The sequence below is a fragment of the Ambystoma mexicanum genome, chromosome 12 (assembly GCF_040938575.1).
Source record: "Ambystoma mexicanum isolate Mex_15411 chromosome 12, UKY_AmexF1_1, whole genome shotgun sequence".
Classification (NCBI taxonomy): Eukaryota; Metazoa; Chordata; class Amphibia; order Caudata; family Ambystomatidae; genus Ambystoma; species Ambystoma mexicanum.
Window position 1 is genome coordinate 592,325,488 of NC_090936.1, and position 21,289 is coordinate 592,346,776.

General features: G+C 46.5%; 1 protein-coding gene across 2 annotated transcripts in view; it reads left to right on the forward strand.

The window, feature by feature from the left end:
* Positions 1 to 21,289, forward strand: part of CARNS1 (carnosine synthase 1) — a 240,657-nt gene that overhangs the window by 16,992 nt on the left and 202,376 nt on the right. For both annotated transcript variants that reach the window (XM_069628961.1, XM_069628962.1), the window contains exons 2-3: positions 5,823 to 5,841; positions 7,180 to 7,438. In XM_069628961.1, coding sequence (XP_069485062.1) covers positions 5,839 to 5,841; positions 7,180 to 7,438 — 262 coding nt within the window. In that variant the 5' untranslated portion in view covers positions 5,823 to 5,838. The remainder of the gene's footprint in view (positions 1 to 5,822; positions 5,842 to 7,179; positions 7,439 to 21,289) is intronic.

Genomic DNA, 21,289 nt, shown 5'->3' on the forward strand with positions numbered 1-21,289 from the left:
GAAATCCCAGGCCAGTCATCTTGTGCAGCAGTCCCTTGTGCTAGACTCGGTCGAATGCTTTGGCGACATCCAAGAAGACGATTCCCGTGGACTTCTTGATGTTGAATCCGTGGCTGATGGTGTCCACCACTCTCAGCAGCTGATGGGTCGTTGCACGCTCCTTTCTAAATCCAAACTGTTCCTTTGCTTGTAGATTTTTATCGCAGGCGAAGTCGCTGAGTCGGGCGAGGCGGACCTTATCCAGGAGCTTTGATAATCCAGAGAGCAGGTGGATAATCCAGATGGGGTGGTAGTTCGCAGGGTACCTCAGTGTTTTGCCGGCCTTTGGGAAAACGATGACCCTTTCTTCGTTCCAGGAACTCGGGAAGTGCTGGAGCCTCATGCATGCATTAAAGATCTCTGTGAGGTGTTCCATTAATGCTGGTGGGAGGTTCTTGACTGCCAGTTTCAGTCACTCCCTGCTGCCTTGCCATTCGCCAGCTTCTTTGCAAGTCCTGCTACCTCAGCGCTTGTGCACTCTTTGATATCTTTTGCTCCCATCCCGGTTCGGTCTTCTCCGAGATGCTTCTCAACTTCTTCCTCCACTCCGTCTGAGAGCCTACTTGCCTTGTTCAGGGTGAACAAAGCCTCCAGTGTCTTGTATGTCATCTTCATTTTATGTATCCACATACGGGTAGCGGCACTCCTCCTACGTATCGCCCATCCCTAGATTCCCAATCATCATCCGCCAAACAACCAAGCTACCCGATTTCCATGACAACCTTCATTAAGGAGCTACATTGGAACGTGCGCGAGCAGAAGATACAACCAATACCAGGCTGTGATTGACAAGTAAAACCACCCAATGACCATCCAAGTGCTGTGACTGTAGGTGTATGATTAGAGAAATGCGAGATTTGTAACATGAATCCCAACCAGTATAAGTCACATTAAATACACTTGATAATTGAAAGGGTACTATGCCCAGAGCAGTGCTCAACCATCGTTACCCCCAGCGTAACACTAACTATTGCACCATAACACATTAGATATGTAATCAGATTATCACCTGGGAAGAGAGATATTATACCGTGAACCCCCGTGCAAACGGCCAGTTACAGTTGTTCATATAATTAGCAATTATCAGCCAACTGCTCCCTTTCCTTTTCTAAAGTAAAGTGGTAATACACACATCCATTTGTTTGAGCACCAGACTTTTTAGCTTCACATTGACCAACACCATTTTGTGTAAATGTACCCCATAATCTATCTCGGGCGGATGCAAGTGACACTACAACATTAATTCCTCGTGCAACTAGCGCTTGCCACCACCACACCGAAGAAGCATTGTCAATCAGCTAATTCCAAAGTGTCCAACATGCCTCATTTCAGATGCAATCCAGTGGTATTGCAATCCCTTTGGCTAATCAAGGATATGGGCCCATTCATTGTTAAAATATCACCTAGCGTTTCCATTGAACAGCTCGGTTATATGATACGATGTGATATGACATTTATAACACGCCTATACACAAGTGTTATAAACGAAATGTATCTGCCATTTTGTTTTACCACAGAATTCTGCGTTTACAATTATTATGCGTCCCATCATGGTGTCCACTTTGTACAAAACATAACTTACACACACACACAGTTTACCTTTTTTGAACTTCTTCCTCATTCTGTATTCTTGTTGAGAAAGCTGTAGAAATAATAAGACAGCCCAGGCCTCCTATCCAGCAATATGGCAAAGGGATTTAAAGTGAGCCATTCACTCTTGAAACACTTAGGAGCCGTCATCCTGATCAAGCATTCGTGTACTGACTCATTCAGAACATTATGTCAGAAGTACATACTACTGCACGTGCTTGATAAAAAGTCATCCGATTGATTTTTGGTGTGCGCTCTACTAAACCTCCTTCTCCACCGTCTTCAATGCTTGGTAGCCCATTCGGAGTGAAACTCGTGGTGGCACATGTTAAAGGTGTGTGCTCATTTCATGATCTATGTTCAAACCGGCTGAAACGGTTCCAAACCTGCATGTCATCTTAGCCTCAGCTTGTCTCAACTACAGGCCTCTGTCTCCTCCCGTCGGGTTGCTCTTGATAGTCTTAAAGCCAATGAAAGGCAAGTTACTCTTATCGTCCATCTGGTGTCTTGCTTGCCAGTGCACGGCCAGCTGTAGACGCGAGTCTTGGCTCCCAATGCCATTCAGATGTTCTCATATTCGTATTCTTAATTCCTGAATGGTGCTCCGAATATAATTCACCTTGCAGCAATACGGGAAATATAGAAAACAATTCTCGAAGACAAAAATACATACCACAAGTCATTAAATGTAGAATTATAGTACAATTATACATACTAAACCGGTCGTCTTAGATCAAAACATCAAATACTCTCAGTTATTAACTTTAGCAGAATAAAACATATACAGTCAATCTTTACTTTCCAAAAAACAATGTGATAATACTAAGGGGTCCTTCATAGCTTAACAGGACATTTATACAAAATAATTCACTTTAAAGCAATCCAACACATTTACAAATCCCTTCACGTTAAAGGAATAACATACACTGTGAATCGTTAAGAGCACAGGCACGAAGTTTTCCCCAAGAACACTATATGACACACACCAATTATTTCACCTTAAAGAATCTCAGCATGTGTGATTAGTCATTCAACGTGGAACGTGACACTGGTGTCATTCCGAAGAGACTATTAATATTTCAGCACTAAGAAATCCAGCATAGATCAAGAACATTCCAAAACTGTGTTATGCATCATGTGCCAGCAACGTCACAATACTAAGGCATTCACCATGGAACAGGGCAGTGCTAAGTAATTCAATAGAGACCATTGACATTGCAGCAGTAAGAAACCCAGCATAGATCAATAACATTCCAAAATGGTGTCATTCACTGTGTGCCAACATCACAACACTAGGGGCCTCATCACAAGTAAGGTGGTCCGGAAATAAGGGTGCCAGAAGCAACGTACTGGCACCCTTTCCGGAAAAGCCATACTACAACGATGCCAGTAGGGCCCACAGATCCCCCGGCAGGCCTGACCTGCGAGGGGTCCAAGCCCCTACCGGCATGGTTGTCACGGAAGCACCGGCACCGTTAGCTTCCGTGTCCCCATTTCCATGGAGTCCTTTGGACTCCAAGGAAATGGGAGTAACCGTTATCGCCGACACTTGTGATAACCCGGTGGCACCAGGATATCAGGCGGTGGTGTTACGGGCTTAGCAGTAGCAATGGGGGGTTACAGCCAACCTCGTAATGAGGTCCTTGCAACATGCATCCATAATACATTACTAAGTCATTCCCTGGAGAAACACCAACATTTTAGCTTCAATTGAGTCTAACCGGAGGGTCAGGAGTATGTATTTTATGCAAAGTCAGTGTCACTTAAACCAGTTGTGATTGTTGAACATGTTGAAGAGTGGTCTGTTCTTTTTCCGAGTGATGACAGTGTATAAGGAGTGTTGGACTGGCTCTACAGAATGCACCCCATGCTTGGGGCGGGGAAAAGAAAGCTCAGTGAATAGATCCTGTGCATTGTACCATTTATTGCCTTGAATCTTCCAGGATTGCCTGTCATCACCCATCAGCCAGAGCTGCTGCTTCACCCTGCAGTACACTTCGACCAGCCCCACTCTAACGTATTCCTGCAAACTTTCCCTTTGTTTCCTCTATGGTTTATAGCTTTCTGCCTCCACTCCAAGGAGTCCCTCTAAAGCAGCCGTTCCTCACTATTGGGTAACCTTAAGCTTATCCACGTTCACCTCTCCACTCCTCACAGCTTCACCGCATCGCACACGCGTGCGGTCAATCGACCTCCTGCATGCCCCAACTGGAAGGCTCTCACCTACTGCTCACACCGAATGAGATATTCCTTGTTAGGACCCTCCTCTGCTGAGACACATAAGTATATATCTGCAGAGTCCCTATAGGCCAGCGCACTCTGAGGGCACCAAGGGCCCAGCATCACCTGCTGCCTTGTTGATCAGCCCTTTACACAACCACCAGAGCCACCACAAAGCACTCACCTGACATGCATGCACTGATGAGGAGCACCAAACATGCCCAACTATTGAAACACAACGGACCATCCACACGGCCACAACACTCAAGCACACCACAGTAGACATCGACCAGATAGCCAGCATAGGCCTCCAACTCAGGATACACACAAGTCACATTTAAACGGACTGCTATAAGCAACTAGAATCTTGCCCTGCAGACAGAGCCAGTGTGCTTGTGATCTGCACGCCTAAACAAAACAGCCAAGGAATCTTGCTCGCTTGGCTCCCACTATCCATCTCCAACCCTTGATCCCGCAGGTCCAAGATCCCCAAGAGATCCTGAAAATGGCAGCCGTTTCTCAGGGTAAAACTAATAACATGACGCACCTCCCACACTAAATTCTGTAAAACTAAGAACAGTTCTCTCGCCTTACTCTTACTGCACGCCGGGGCCTATGTGCTGGCCTCGTGTAATTATCATGGCCGAGCTGAGCGCGGAACTCCCCTTTGTTACAATCTGCATAGCCCGGGACTCCCGTATGAAGGCCTTGCCCCCATACCTGTAATAAGCACTCAGACACAGATTTTCATGTCTCGGGCTCCCGGCGCACACTGGCCTATGGCGGGACCGCCCCTTTTATTTATATCAACGCGCGACGGCAGAACGTTGCTGTCGCGCCACGTGACTTCATCACACCCTTTAGATCTCAGTGACTACTCTCCTTCAAACACTCTCTGCTCAAATGGCCCTCTCACTCTTTCCCACCAAACCACTCACTAGGCTCAGACACCAATGGCCACCAGTGTAGGGTGACCAGACGTCCCGGTTTTGCCAGGACTGTCCTGGAATCAGGCCCTCTCTCCCCCTGTCTGGAGAGTTTTTCTCATTTAAAATTCCCGTCCTGGTTTTCGGGAAAGGGAAGTTGACAGTCTCGGTTTTTAAAATGTTGTCATTTGAGTATGGCCTGGAACCCCCAAACTTCCAGCTGCCAGCTGCATGCATTAACTTCTTGAGCCCCTAAAACAGGCTGAGAAGCAAGTAAACAGCACGACATGCAACGTCAAGCAGAGCAACGGCTCCTTTGCTATCTACCTGCGTTTTGTTGTATAGTTGAGCTGCTCAACGTTTTCACACAAAATATCAGGAACAAGTTCATTGTGTAGATATAATATTTAAAGCATAATTCAATCAGTTTTACTATGTCATGCTTGTTATTTACGTGCTTTTATCAAGTCAAAAACGTACAATTTGCATGCAGCTACTGTGGGATGCGGGTGGGGGGCATAAAGGTCAGGTTATGGGGGGCAGAAGAGAGGGGTGAGTAGGTGAGTCCTTCTTTTATGTTGTTAGTGGTCCCGGTTTTTTGTCTTCAATATCTGGCCACGCTATGACTAGTGACCAATCAAAACATTCAACACAAAATGAAGAAATCCATGATAGGGTGAGGGGGAGCTTAAAGGGTGAGGAGGTCAGCGGTTTCTCCCATTAATGTGCATGTTTATAATATGTGTTGTGTTGTTGGGTTTTATAAGCACACGTTCTGCCATTATCATGTCAATGGACTATTGTGCCTTTTTTGGACGATATTTAATATTTATTTTGAGGTTGATATTTCCCTTTATGTGTAACGGGAGGTTGATAGGCATGCGCACTTTGATTTGATATTTTGGTGCTTTTCAATTGCTTTTGCAATGTTTGTATATAAAGGCTTTGAGACCTGGTCTATATAAACGGAAAGATAGATACATTAGCCTGCATTGTTGGCACTGGAGAGCTGCTTCAGACGCTAATCCCTTGTATTTCTCTTTGCAGTGGCATTCAGTCCAAGATGGTAAGCGGCTCTTGCGTTGTCCTCTGATCATGTTGCACTTCTGCTTATCTTGTTATCACCACTCTTACTCCTCTCTCCTCAATGTTCCCTACTTTGCTGCTGTCCCTCAATCTCCCGAACTTCCCCCACTCAGATGCTTCCCTCCCTCACTGTCTCTCTTCCCCCTCTCGCTTCTCTCACCCTGTATCCCCCACAAATATATTCCCTCTGTTCCCATTCAGACTGCTATCTCTGTCTCTTGTCTCTTTCTCTCTTCTGTCTCTCTCACTGTCTCTTTCCTTTCTCACGGTCTCTTTTGCTCCCCCACTCTATTTTCCCCCTTCTCACGGAGAGTACGCACTGCAGATGTAAGGCTGCCGGAGGGAAGTGACGCTGCTAGGGCTCCGGCCATGACGGCGACAGGGCCCTGCTGTGAGGAAACGCACTTGCTTAGTCCTGCAGCATTGGCAATGTTGTGACGCAGCTGGGAGAAAGCTCAAACTGCCGGAAGAAGCTTACACTGCTGGGGCCCAAATGCGCTGGCAGGGCACTGCTAGGCGGAAGCTCACTCTGTCGGGGGAAGGACGGCCGTAGGTCCCAATACCATCGACAGGGCCAAGCGGGGACAACGCGAACAATGGCGGGAGGCCTCCTCGCGCTGGCAGGGCTTTTCGCAGTGGAAGTTTACACTGACGGCGGGCTCTTATAACACATTGCTGAAAGGAGGCGTACACTAATACTCGAATCACAAAACTGTCAGGGCGCTGCATGCCGAAAGTTTACGATATTGGGTCCTTCTAAAACTGCTGCTGCGATTAATTAGACAGTACTAGGGTACTATCAACGGCTCAAGTCGAGGGTGGACGGTGACCCCACATTTTTTCAGTAGTCCCCCCACTTTTTTCGGAGGACACCTTGATATGCACATTTCTGGTGATGCCACCTTCGATTGGTACGGAAATGAGTCCTCCCACTTTTTGTTTAGGACTTGTCTCCTGGCTGGCTCAGACCGCCTGGCTCTGCTAGGAGGGAGCTTACACTACTTGGGCCCTGAAGGTCTGGCAGGACCCCTGCTGGGAAGAAGCGCAGACTCTGCGCGCGCGGGGAAGCTCGCATTGTAGCCTCCTCGGTGCTGGGCGCCTAGAATGTGTTTAGTGACTTCCTGACACGGAGCACGTGTCCCTAATACCGCTACCAGCTGGAGCCTGAAGCTTAGCAGAGTTATCCCACGCGTCCCTCCTCTGTCGCTGTCATTAGATATAAGGGTCAGGGCTATATTTGCGTCTCCAGCCTGAAAGCCGCTTACAGGCGACCTCTACCCTACGGATCACCGGCTTAAACCTCTTTTACTATTTTCAGATCTCTCTGGAGCAGATCTCGCGAAAAGCGCCCGTCCTATGCAAGGACCTGGACCTGTGTCATCTAGAGGGCCTGGGCCTCAGCTCCTTCAGCCCCCTGGGGTCACTATGGAAACGGGATCTCTCTCCGGACGGCACAGAGAGCCCAGCGGAATCTGATGACAGCGTGTGGACGGAGAAATGCTACAGCCACTTGCAGGCCACCCTGAAGCAAGCAGGACTCCCCGTGACCGTGGACAGGACAAAAGAACCAAGGACAGGTAAATGTGTCAATAATCACAGATTTCCACATTCAGCACACTCCCCACACTGACTCCAACCCACATGTCTACTTTCATCACAAAACCCATAATGCACCCTGCCACTTTTAGCACAACCCAAACTATGCACACAAAGAACAACACATAGCGTGTTCACACACACCAGAAGGCGTGCAATGCACCCTGACACCGACAGGCAGCGTGCACACATGCATCCTGACGCCAACAAACATTGTGTCCACATTCACCACAGCACGTTCAGGGCACAGGGACATCCACAGTGCGTGCAAATAATCCAAAACCCATTCCGTGCAACTTGACACCAAGAAACATTGCGTTCACATTCACTACAGTAGCCAGAGTGCATAAGTACAGCGTGTCCACATTCATCACAACCCACACAGTGTACCCTAACGACACAAATACGGCCACAAAATTAGGTTTCACTCCGTTCGGTATGCTGCACCACATCAGAAGCAACACGTGGCGTGGTGGGAGAAGGCGTGGCAGCCGCCCTATTGAAATTAAATGCGCCCCGCTTTTATGCTGGTGCCAGGCTTTCCAGTGCAGGGCACATTCAATAACAATAGGGCGCCGATGCTTTTGCATCGGCGCCCTATTGAAGTGATTACCTCCTCTCTCTGGGGTGGTTTTCATTAGAATGGGGCGCTGATGCTTTCGTACTGGCGCCCTATTGAAGTGATTACCACCCCTCTATGGCGCGGTTTGCATTAGAATAGGGTGTTGATGCATTGGCGCCCTATTCGGGTGATTAACTCTCTGCTCCAGCACGGGAGCGGGGAGTTAAGAAAACATTTGGTGCCCCTCCCCCTCACATTGATCTGGGGCACGTGGGGTGGGGAGCAACGGGGGTGCAGGGCACCCCATTTTTGCTTCACTGTCTGCGATGTTGCAGCCGCTAAGGCCGGCCCTGCCTAGAAGTATGGTACCTGCAAACCCAAACACATCACCTCAAGGACAACAGAGCTCCCTAGCACCACCGAGCAATGTTTGCAGTGCAGCACTCGACCCCACCCTAGCACCCTGGACAGCACAGAAGCGTGGATAGCTTCTCCCGTAGTGTAGCATTATTCTTGTATGGGGCAACATTACCCATCGAACCCTCATTTTCGTTGGTGAGTACTCTTGACTGAATCGCTGTATAAGACTTGCCTGCTTTCTGGCAGGTACTGGTTTTCGAGGGTGGCTGTTCCTCGGGGGATGGCCTACAAGCCAAGCCACTAACATCCAGGAAAGCACACCAGCCAGACCCTGCTTCTCCAAGTGAAGATTTCAGAAGATGCCAAGATGAGCATCTTTCCTAAATGAAACCAGCTACTATCATACAATGAATGCATTTTCTCCATTGGACTTCTTGGTTGAATACACAAACCTTTTTTGCGCCATGAAATTTTAATGGGATACCCATGGCCTGAGTGGGAAAGACCTTCAAAAAGAAATGAATGCACATATGTTATTGGGTTTGTGCTACTTGCCTACCCAGCCACATTAGACTTGGAGCCTGCCTCTGCAGGTCTGCTAATGCAACAAGCGAGTCCCCACTAACTAGGGGTGAACTGGGAACCAAAAGAGGCCGAGACCCTGGAAATAATGTTCAAAGTGGCCCCATATTACACATTTTCAGCAAGCCCAACCCTTTTCCTATGGGAACATTTGGAAATACCACACAAAAGAGGCCCAGGCTACCGATCACAATGTGCTGCAGCCCCCCAACGCAAAACGATTCCCCACCAACAGCCAAATAAAGAACTGTGAGTCATAATGTACTACAGCCCCCAGCACCAAGCGATTACCCACTAGCATGTGAATAAAGTACCTTGAGTCACAATATGCTACATCCCCCAGCACCAAGCTATTCCCTAATGTAGCCTATGGCCAAAAAAGGAGCTGGCCGGAGAGAGCTGCACATTTTCCTCCTAAGGGAAAACCTAGAAAGAAAGATGCAGACATCAGGGTTTAATACAAATACTTTGGGCTGGGCAGGGGAGAAAGGAATCCAGTGAAGATTTGAAAAAGGGAACAGTTAAAAAAGGGCAGTTAAAAGAGAGTTAGAAAAAAGGAGAGAACTGAAAAAAAAAATAGGTGAAGAGGGAGAGCAAAGAAAACAACTCCTTGTGGCGGCTGCGGTCTCAAGCAGCCTCCCAGGTCCTTCAGAAAGTGCCAGGTGGAATGTGGGGAGCCCCCCGAGCGAGTGAACCGAGGGGCCGCACTGCGTTGCAAGAGCAGCCCGGCTGTCCACGGGGCCATGAGAGGGCCCAGGCACCATGCGCACGGCTGTCTGGGCCGAAAATTAACTGCCTGACCAGGTAGCCCGGCCATGCCCATAGTTGGTCCGCCTCGTGACCCTCAAACCAGGCTCTCTCTGAAACTTCTCCCAGTCTGCCCTAACCATGCGGCCCAGGAAGTGAAGAGCGGGGATGCTGTCGGACCCAAAGATGGTGCCCTCTGTGCAGCAGTGACCCGGCGGCCCCCTGAAGAGTTTGAACTGGCCGCTGGAACGCCAGTGAGTGCGGGTGGGCACACCAGCCCTGAAGACATAACTGGCACTGCGGGTTACTGCAGTGACGGGCAGACCCCCACTCAGGCAGGGGGACTGCCCTAAAGCCATTTGGAAGGCGTGGGTGGTGCAGTGTGTTAGGGTGGTCTCCCATGGTGGACGGGGCCTCGCGCAAGAAAGTGGCCCATATGCCATCAGGGACAGGTCCCCATCCAACCACTACAGACACCCCTCTAAGGTACTGTTAAAGGGGTGACTGACTGCAGCAGTCACCCCCATTGTGGAATAATATATTATATATTGTTTATATGCTGTGTTTGTCAATGGTATATTTATGTTTTATAGATAATAGTATATTTATAGTTATAAGTAATGTTTTGAATAGGAACATTATGTAGGGGAAAATGCAGTGCTGGGGAAGGCATTGAGGGGAGGTATCCTGTTGTGAGGTAGTGGAAGGAAGTGGCAGCCTGCCTGGGACCGCCTATTTATTTTTTATTTTTTTATTTTTAAAGCGCACTTGTAGCACAAAGGCATCGAGGCGCTAGTTACAAAGGAGAAAACATCGCAATGCTACTGGTTACAGTCAGTTTAGCAAAATTGTGAGGAAGGGGCAGTTTTGCCTAGGTAGGTGGGACCACTGACAGAGACCATCCTCTGGCCTCACGATTGAGTGAGTGGTACAAGGATTTGGGTAGGGGGTTTGTTGCATCAGTCTCACCCCATGGTTCCCTGAGATGCCTCCAAGGAAGGGTGTGCTGATGGAGCAGATTCCCATTTAGATGGTACTTACGTCAGGGGAATTTTAGGAAGGGGATTAGAGTTTAAGTGTGTTTTTATAAATAAAGAGGGGTCCCTGTTGGGATCCCTATAAAATCCCCCTTTGTGTCTGGGTCCATTTAATAAGGTCAGAACTCAGGGCGTAGCAGATCTCCTGTTAGCAGCAATTTTATTTGCAGCCTCCCTCCCTATTCAGCTGGGCTTTTGAGAACCTAGCTATTAAAATCATCCTGTCCTTATTGGACCAACAATACCTGCGTTGCACCACCCGCCTACTGTCAGCCGATTCCCTGGGCATCGGTAAGTCTAGCAGCCCCAAAAAATGCCAGTAAAAAAGGTGCATCAAAGTAACACCACCTCAAACACACAACTGCACAATTCATGTAAGCTGTGCAACAGTCCCAACAGAATACCAAACGATGTGCCTGCCACTTCCCTTCTCCTTCACATCAGACCTAGTCCAACCAGGCATTGTCTCCTTGGCTAGGAACCAATGGTAAGGCACGTCCTCCACCCAGGCCTTTGCTACAAAGATAATTGCTGCCACACATACCCCTGCCCAGGACCTGCATCTCCCTTGTTAACAAGCCAACAACATGCAATTCCACCACTGCATCTTCTTCTAACCACTGTACGATGCCCATGCACTGCCTGTCATACGAGCGCCTGTAACCCCAAATACAATAGCATCCTTGTATCTGTCCCTTGTTGCTTTGGACAGTGCCCGCACTGACAGGACATTCAGGCATGGGGCCCAAAATTCCAACGGTGGAGTGGACACGCTGTCTTCTCCTCTTCTGACTGTAGTGCCACATTACGAAACCTCTGCCACTGAAAACAAGACAAAGTATCAGCCACGTCATGTTTGTACCCTCCATAAACCTTGCAGTGAAGTTGATGTTCTTAGGCAAACAGTGTAACACCAAGGCTCTCAGCATCCACAGGTACCCTGCAAAGTGCTTGTTCTTCACCTGCACAAATGCCGGACCAAAACATTGTGTTCTTGTTGGCCAACTGCTCTCCCAAATGGTAACTGCTACCAATATGGGGGAACGCTTGAGGAAGTTAATGTTAGTGGCAAACTCGCTACACTTCCAGCTACCAGGCCCCCCAAAGGCACACCACATTTTCCCAAGAATTGTGCTGAAATCAATGCTCCCTGACATATGAGTATTCCATTTGAACACTGTAAGTCTTGGACCCCCTCCACAGGGAGACCCTGTTGTACTTAACCAAGAGATTTGTCCCATGCTTTCAAGTCATCCTGCATTTGTCCCAGAGCTTCAGGTCATAAAGGAACCCAAAAAAGACTACAACCTATTGCATATCTCAGGCATACATCCAGGAAACATCATTGCCTCCTGCTTAATGCCACAAGCCGGCTCTCCTATTGGCATGCTGTGCAAAACAAACCTTGCACTTTAGTTCTATTTTTAAGCCCTTTTGGCATGCATTCATCCCAAAAGCCCTTGATATCCATTCTAACCATCCTTTGCCAAGGGCGACGATCCCTTACATCAAAAACCCCAAAGGGGAATGTAGGTGAGATTGATGTTCTTGTGCAAACCGTGTAACACAAATAACTTAAAATAGAGGCAGTATCTGCGGGCACCTCGCTAACTGCTGGATCATAACCTGTACAACACACCAACTGACGGATCCAAACACTATGTCCTTGTTGGCAAACTCGTCCCCCCAAATGGTAACTGGTGTCAATATGGGGAAAAGCTCAACAAATGTAATGTTAGTGGCCAACTCGCTACACCTCCATCTCCCAGGCCCTCTTAAGGCGCACCATATTTTCCACAGAATGGTGCCAAAATCAGTGCTCACTGATGCATCAGTGAAAAGTTAAATGTGTGCACTGTTGGTATTGGGCCCTCTCTACAGGGAGTTCCTACCATTCTTAACGAAGAACTCATCCCATACCTTCAGAGCATCCTTCACCCTTTTCCCCATTCTAGTGGAGAGATGCTTGTGTCTCAGCCGCACCGTGGATCTAGTCAACCTTCTGAAACACAGCCTCCCCAGCGGCATTACCTTGATGGCAAAATTCCATTGCCCCATGAGGGACTGCAACTGCGTTAACATCACTTTTTTGCTCTCCATTCTAATTGTCCCCGTCCCTCTGGTGGCAGCTACTTTGGCCACCAGTAGGTGGGATTTCTGAGCCATCATGTTCAGCTATATTTGAACGAAGGAAAGACAGGTGGCACGTCATTCAAGTTCTACGTGATTTGGTCGAGTTTTTTTGTCGAATTCAAATTAGTCTAATTTCTTTTTCTATTTTTACATATGGCCACCAATATATGTGGGGGGACCCCTGCAGCCACCCCTGACCTCCCCCTTTCTTTATTATCATGATTACCCACCTGCCTCCCAAATATTGGCGGCCAGATTCGTCCAAAGAAATGCAACAAATTCTGCTGCGATGTAATTTCCTAGTCTTTCACACTTGCCCTGTGCCACCGGAACTCCCAGGCTCTTGGTCATTTTTCCAAAACTCTGCTCGCGCCTGGAGCTGAGCGCCTGTCCTCACCCTTACACACTAGAAACAGGAAGTCATCTAGATAATGTAAGACCCCCCTCAAGTTCACACTCCTGTTCACGCCACCATTGCTGAAAGGTACTGAATCACTCAAACACAGCACATGGTAATGTGCACCCAGTTGGTAAACAGAGATCATTTAGCACGAAACCCAGCAGCGAGTAGCTGTTGGAATGCACCGGTAGCAGGCTAAATGCAGACCATATGTCAGCTTTCTCTAGTACAGCCTCCCACTTCTTTTTCTCTCACCATGATTGATTTGAGTATTTGTAATGCCCATACAAGGGGACCAAGCATAGACTGCACCTAGGCGCCGAGGTCAACAAGTTATTGATTCGATAGAGCTACACCAGTCTATCTCATGATATGATAGGTTATTTATAATGTGCTTAATACCCAGAGGTTTCTAAGTGCGGACCCGGGCATCGAACCTGCGTTGCTCCGTGTCGTCTTGCTTCCAAGGCGAGCACGTTGCCCCTGAGCTATCCTCCCAAGACACGAGCTTACCAAAGTATTGGGGAACATTTACAAGAAGACATAGGTTTTTAACTCTTTCCTAAAGGCAGTCAGTGAATTGATCCCTCGAAGTTCCAATGGAAGAGAATTCAAGGATCGGGGGCCAAAAGAGGAAAACCGCCTGTTACCCCAAGCAGTTGTTCTCACAGATGGGACTTGCAGAGGTGCTGGTCCTTTGAACAAAGTTGTTGTTGTGGACAATACATCTGGAATTTGGTAATTAAGTAAGCTGGTGCCAAACCATGAATACATATGAAAACCAGACACAGAACTTTAAATAGACATCTTTGCTGTACTGGAAGCCAGTGAAGGTTCCTTTGATTTTGTGACATAGTTGTCTTTCTTGGTAACGAAAAGATTATCCCAATGGCAGTGTTCTGGGAAACCTGTAATCTATTGATTTCAAATGTTTTTGCCCCCATAAGAAGGGCATTACAGTAGTCTAACCTGTCATTGCTAAGTATGCCTATTACCATTGAGCTGTCCTTCTCAGCAATGAGTGATCCAACAGGCTTTATGAGTCTAAGTTGATAATTTACAGATTTGACCGTCTGGCTAACCTCAAAATTACAGTCCATGCTCGACTGCCAAATACTGCCCAGGTTGTCTGACAATTTAGTAGAGACACCAAACAGTGAGGGACAGAGTGCAGTGGACAGTATGTCTTATAATTCTCTTAGGGCCAAGCACAATAACCTCTGTCTTTGATGGGTTTGACTGGAGTTTGTTTTCTGATGGGTTTGACTGGAGTTTGTTTTCCAGCATCCAATTTTTGATTTTATTAGCACAGGACAGGACTCGATCTATAGCTTCCCATGGTTGCTTAAGTCGTACATAAATGTGGGTGTCGTCAACATATGAGTGGTAAGACAAATCAAATTTGCAAAGGATGTTCAACAATGTACAAATATAAATGTTGAACAGCAATGGTGACAATGAGGACCCTTGAGGCACCCTGCATTCCTCTGCAGCTGCCTCATGAAAGTCTGTTGCTCTGCTCCCTTTCCCACCACATGTCCCGGGTGGCCCACAATCCTAAAAAAGAAAAGAAAGAATGAAGATAGACACAAAAGGATGTGTGGTGCCTGAATATAGAGGCCCGGTGTGGCGCAATCAGGTGATGCCATCGCACCAGGTCCCATGTCCTGCATCAGCCCTGGTGAGAGGAGGTCCTAGTCCAGAATATTTGGTGCCCCCGGCAATGCCCTCCTGGCCTCTAGAGACCAGTGTCTGGGGGAACAAATCCCTTTTACTTAAAGGCATTAGAGAAACTTCAACAGTGAGGTCCAGGATAACCAAACACACCATGCTGTGACCCCTTCAAGCTTGAGCCAATAAACACAACCTTCCGGCCAGAGAAGCCTTAGGCCAGGACCACCCAGCCCATTGCCCGAGGCACCATTAGCCCCCCGCCACGCCATCTCGGGGAGTCTTTCAAGGCTCCTCCGAGCTGGCGTTGCGAGAGAAGGCACGCAGGTGCTCTATTGAAATTAAATGCGTACCGCTCTTGTGCTGGGCTTTCCATTTAATAACATAACAATAGGGAGCGCAAGTTAGAAATAAAATTGAAATCACCCACCCACCCCCCACTAGCATTGACCATTGACTACATTTTTGTTTCACTGCCCTGGGCGCTGCCGCCGCTAAGGCCAGCCCTGCTTCCGGCCTTCAAATACAAACAGCAAACCCAGAAAAAATTTCCCAACAGGACTCGCAAACTCTAAAAAAAAATAGGGCAGTCTGGAAACACAAACCTTGACTTCTGGCCCCTGGAAAGGAAATGTGCTGCCTAGAATACTAATAGGAAGGTACTGCCGTAATAACTAGCAATGACGCCATGCATTTGTATGACCACTGTATGCATGGGATTTCAAAAGTGCAAGCCTAACTGGGAAGAAACAGAGCACTGTTCATAAGTGGCCCACACAGAAGCTTAAAGAGAGGGTGCAGAGATAGCAGAGTAGGTGCTGTACTAGCCGAAGCAGAAATAAGAAGGCACCGAGCTGGCAAACCAAGCAGAAGTGGGAGAACCAGAGGGACGGCAGAACGTGGATGCAGCAGATTTCACCTGCTTGTTCTGTGAGGGTTCTGTTCCCCCAAACTGTGAAGTGCAAAGGTTGCACAGTGGAAAACGTGCAGAAAGGCTGTCTTTCCCCATATGAGCCTGATTGCCGTGGTTGCCGTGCAGGGAGCGTATGGGAGGCCAAGCCGTGGAGCTGCTGTTGAGCTGTGGGTCTCAGGAGTGAGAGGGGCTCCCTAAACGGATGGCCAGACCGGAGACACTTTCAGCGAGGAAGAGTGCGGGTCCCTGTGAGGCCAGAAGCAGTAGAAGTTGTGGCAGAAGTCGCAGAAGTTGTGCAACCCTCAGAATAAAGTTCACAAAAGCCGGTGAGTGAAACCTGGCATTCTGATTCCTTGTGTGAGCACTTCCGAGAAAAGAGTTTCCGGTTTCCTATTGACTCACGTGTAGTCAGAAGCGAGCTAAAGTTGTGTGTTGAAGCTTTAATAAGGTAACAATAGAAAAGTAGCACTCTCGTGTATCGGGTAATTGCCATTTATTTGCAGAAGAGCAAAAGTTGCGAAAGACCATTGTTAAACCCTTTAAAGACTGTAAAGCTTATGCAGAAGTGGTTGCATGTCTCTCAATATGAAGAGTACATGCTGCGAAGGCCATTGCTGAACATTTAACATTACTATGACCATTTTTAAGTCTTTAACCTTTCAAAACGACATTAAGAAGTGGTCGCATGTGCGTAAATGTGCTTTCCAAAGGCAGACTGAACTCTATCCTTTATTTTACACGGGCATTCATTTCTTATAAAAAAGTTAAGCAGTTAAACATTGTATCTACAATTGAAGAGAATACGAAGCATTGCCCAAGTCAATGGTCTCCCCATACTAAGATTGAAAGCAGCGTTTCTCAAAGCCAAAAAGCAATCACTTTTTTTAAAATTTGTATATGGTTATAAAAACCTTTTACGAAAAAGAAGAAATATATTATTCACAGATAACAAAAAAAGACATGAAGAAGGAGTAATTAAAAAAAATATAAAGAAATTACAAAATAACTTTCAAATTTCATTTCAATAATAAAATTAACACTAAAAACATTTAAAATGTGAATTCATAACAAAAACCGAGGCGAGAACTAAAGAAAAATAGAAAAGAGACTTTCAATCCCTGAACCAAACTGGGGCAAACCTCCCTTCACCTCTTTCTTTCAGTCGTAGTACAAGAACAGACCAATCCCAAACAACATTTGTACTTACGGACAATATTCAGAGTACGATATTACTTCTTTCCAGAACCTGAACCACAGACATTGTTAGAGCTGTATCATAACCAGAGATCAGTCTGTCCCAGAACATATCAGAGAGCGTTCCCTCTTCTCTACCCACAAATCTAGCAAACAAGGCTGATCTAACTGGCCAAGTACCCTCACACTCCATCAAAAGATGTTTTAGGGATTGGTTTACCAGATTTTTTACTAATGTCACATATAATATTAGTAGCATCCCCTTGTCCCCTTTTGGCAAGGACCTCTCCAGTATGAGCCAAATTCAAATCCATTCTGAAAAAAAATGTCCTTGCCTTCCAATCTGGAAACTACACAAGACATCTCGGGAGAGTCTCCAGTTTCTTGTCAACCCTCAAGAATTAGTTTAAGGGGGCTAGAGACCACATATTTTCAATTGTTGTGATCCAATCCCTCAGCTCCATTGACGTTTTGGCTTTTACAGGATTGCTAATCAGTGTCTTAAGATCAGTATCTGCCTTATTGGGGGATTCCTTGACCAATGTTTCTAAAGTTGACAGCATTTTTTATTTTGAGTGTCCCAGGTGGGCCTTGATGTCTGCATATAGTGTGTGCTCCTGGCCAGTAGTGATAAAATGGAAGAGGGAAGCCAATCTCCATTCTGCCTGGACTCTCAGCGACCTCAAACCCAACTCAAATCTTAGACTGGAGATACAGAGACTCCTAGGAAGTCCAAGGACTCTCTTCCAAACTAAGCCTTCCGATTTTTGCCAATTTTTGCTCCACAGGAAGTGTTTATCCTCCAGACCATACAAGATCACTGGAATGACATTTGCTGTATAACATTGGATCAGGGGGAGGATTGAGAATTTACAATATTTGAAAAGTATCTTTTTCATTTGTGGTACTAGCTGCATGATTTTACCCTGCACGTCCTGCTCCACCTTACATAGTGAGGGTGACGCGTAAACTATGTACCCCATAGAGACTACTTCCTCCACTTTCGGAATCGCCTGTCCAACCAAGGCCCATTGGGAATAGACAACCATTTTATGTGCATGCCTAAAAACAACTATTTTGTATTTTTCTGTATTAATGGAGAGTCCATTCATCTTGGCATAATCGCCCAGCTTGTTGAGGAGATGCTGCAACCCCACTGCTGTATTGTCCAGCAGGTTGATGTCGTCCGCATAGGCCAGCCAGTGCATCTTGGTCCCATTGATCACAGGACTGGCCAGAGCCGACGATTCCAAGAAGGCACCCATGTCTGCCAGGTACAAGTTGAAAAAAAGTGGTGCCCCTAGGCAACCCTTCCTGACTCCTTTCACCACCCTAATGGGATCCGACAGATGGCTTTCTTCGAGTCTCACTCTTAGGGTTGTGTCTCTCTGCAGCTCGATTAACATTGCAAGGATGCCATCAGGGATACCCCAGTTCCTGAGCTTATTCCAAAGGCGATCCCTATTAACCTTATCGAAGACCTTTGAGAAGCCCACCCATGCCACGAAGAGTTGTAGATCTCCCTTACCCCTGGTGTTCTCACTCATGAGATTCAGGGGCAACCCATTCAGGGCAGTCGATAAACCTCTTCTGAACCCTGTTTGGAACTTAGACAGGACTTGTGCACGCTCCACCCATCTTTCCAGATATTTTAACAAAATCTTCATAAATAATTTGCTTTCAATGTCCATCAGGGCAATCGGGCGATAATTCACCCGTTGTGACCAGTCGCCCCCCCTTAAAAAGCAGAATGATTGTGGCAGTTTTCCAGGATGGAGGAAACATTTTCCTCTTAAGGATCTCCCTGAATAGCCAGAATAACATTTTAGACCATAAAGCTACGTTTCTCTTCAAAACCTGGTAGGTCAGCCCATTTGGGCCAGCTGCCTTCGAGGAGGATGATTTGGATATCAGGTCTACTAAGTCCTGTTCATCAAACGACAAGTGCCAGGCGGCATCATAGCCAGGTCTACATAGAGACTTAACAGGGTTTTCAAAGTTTTGTGTTAGATATTCTATCCACCTAGCCTCAGGTACCAGATTACAATGGGTGCTGTTGGAATTTTTCTCAAGCTGGTGGATAACCGACCAGAAATGTATCGAGTTATAATTGCAGATTGTCTTCAACATCATTTCTCCATCTTGCTGGAGACGCAACATCCTTCTACCAACTGACCAATACTTGTACTCAAGAGTTAGCATCCTAGACTCTCTCTTGAGCACCTCCGGGCTTAAATGCAATCTCCTAAGATTTCTTAGCTTCTGCCTTAATGACTTCTTATTCAACCAAGTTTCCTCATCAAATATATGACAGTGAAACTGTCACTTCCCCCTCCTCATCCCAAACCTGGTGGAAATATAAACCAGACAAACATTACAATTGTGTTTGGCTGACAGTTTTTTTGCTGGACATTAGCAGGGATTAGCGATAGATTGTCATTGAGAACCCTACCCTCCAGTCTGTATTTGGAAAGGCGTGCTCTTCCCTTTTCATTTGTTAAGGCCTGTGACTGTTTATCTGGCAGTCTGATAGCTATATCAGAAAATAGCAATTCTAAGCGAGAATGGTCACTCCTTCCATCAGACTTAATGGCCAATGATACACTACGAGAAAATAGGCCTGCTGACATGAAGATGTAGTCTAAGATCGAGGAGGACTGACATAGATGTCAGGTTGAAGCTGGTGGAGTATCCCCCAGTATCGACCCATTTATCATATTCAAACTCCAGGCACCCAGAAAGTCCACCCAGCATCTACCCCTGTTGGAAATTCTCTGTTGTCTCAGTTCTTCCTTCTCCTGTGTTGGTAAAATGCACTGGGCATTCAAGTCCCCTGCAAGGATTTTGTGAGTTCCCACATATAATAATTTGATCTTTTCCAACAGTGACAACAGTACTGCCAAAAAGGCCTGGAGTTCGGTACAGGCAGGGTTCCAATAGATATTGATAACAATCACCTCAAACTCTGGCTTCTGGGATCTTAAAGTTGCTTTACAGGCTTGAATACCAATTTTGTTGTTAAAGATGGACATTATTTCTCTACTTGAAGAGTTTTTAAAAGCCATTAGAAGACCCCCTGATGGTCTTCCCTTCGCTTTTTGTAAAGCCGGTAGAGTGTGCACTGTGTAATCTTCTATTGCTATTAGATTAACAAGCCAGGTTTCTTGGAGGATTATGATATCAGTATCACAGAATAAAGAATCTCATTTTTTTTTCGATGTAAAGGTATTGGGACCCCGCGAGTTCCAACTTATCAGGCGGATGTCATTCTGCCTAAAGAGATTGCGCCCCCACCCCCAATTTCTGCAATTTTATCAGTCTGAATTTCTGGAAGAAGTGTGAGAGCATTTTCTCGAAGATTTTCTCGAGAGTCATTTTGTCTTCCGAGGAGGTCTATATCCCTCAGAGTTTCCACAGTGCCCAAAGTTGTCTTAGCTAGACAACTCGATGCAGAAAGGCTCCCACTATTTGTTTCTGCTGGAGATGTAGGAGAAACTAGTAAGCCTTGACTCTCCAGTTCTCTTGAAAAAGCTATCTAACTATTACTGTGAAGCCAATAACAGTTCAACCTTGCTAAAGATACAGGTGTGCAAGCATCACCTGAAGCCTAAGGAGTGGCACCAAGGCTCGTGGGTAATTACTTGGGCTAATAGTTGGCAGAGAGGTGAAGTCAAAGTTAGGGAAGGGGAACATGCTGCTTGTAAAGATAATTTGTTGTGCTGGTATATCTGGGTGTCAGTAGATGCAACGTTTCAGTAGCCCAAATGAAATGGAGTACTATGTGACAAAGGAGAGTGTTCTCATGAAAAACTAAGTAGAAGTGAAGTTGTTTAAGTAGAAGCAGCAGCACTGTGAAATCATCCTGACAACTATACCTATTGTGAATCCTAATTTTGTGACTAATAAAATACTGTTAACCAAGAACTGTGCTTTACTGACAGTTGTAGTACTTGTATTTCTTTTTTGAACTGTGGCAAGCTTCTTGGATTACTGAAAGGGGTGGCAAAGCATTGTGGCTTGGAGTACCATTGGGGCTGTTCTGAGGAAGTGGGAAGTCCATCGTTTACCAAGGAGAAGAGACTTGCTATTGTTGGGACTTTGGTTAACAAAACGTTACCTTGACATTGAAACATCAAAAACTGATTTGAGACTATTCTATCTTCAAGGATTTCCTTGTTTCTTTTTATTTTTGAACACTGGAGTGGAGTTCAGTTTGAATCCTGGGGAAGGGAA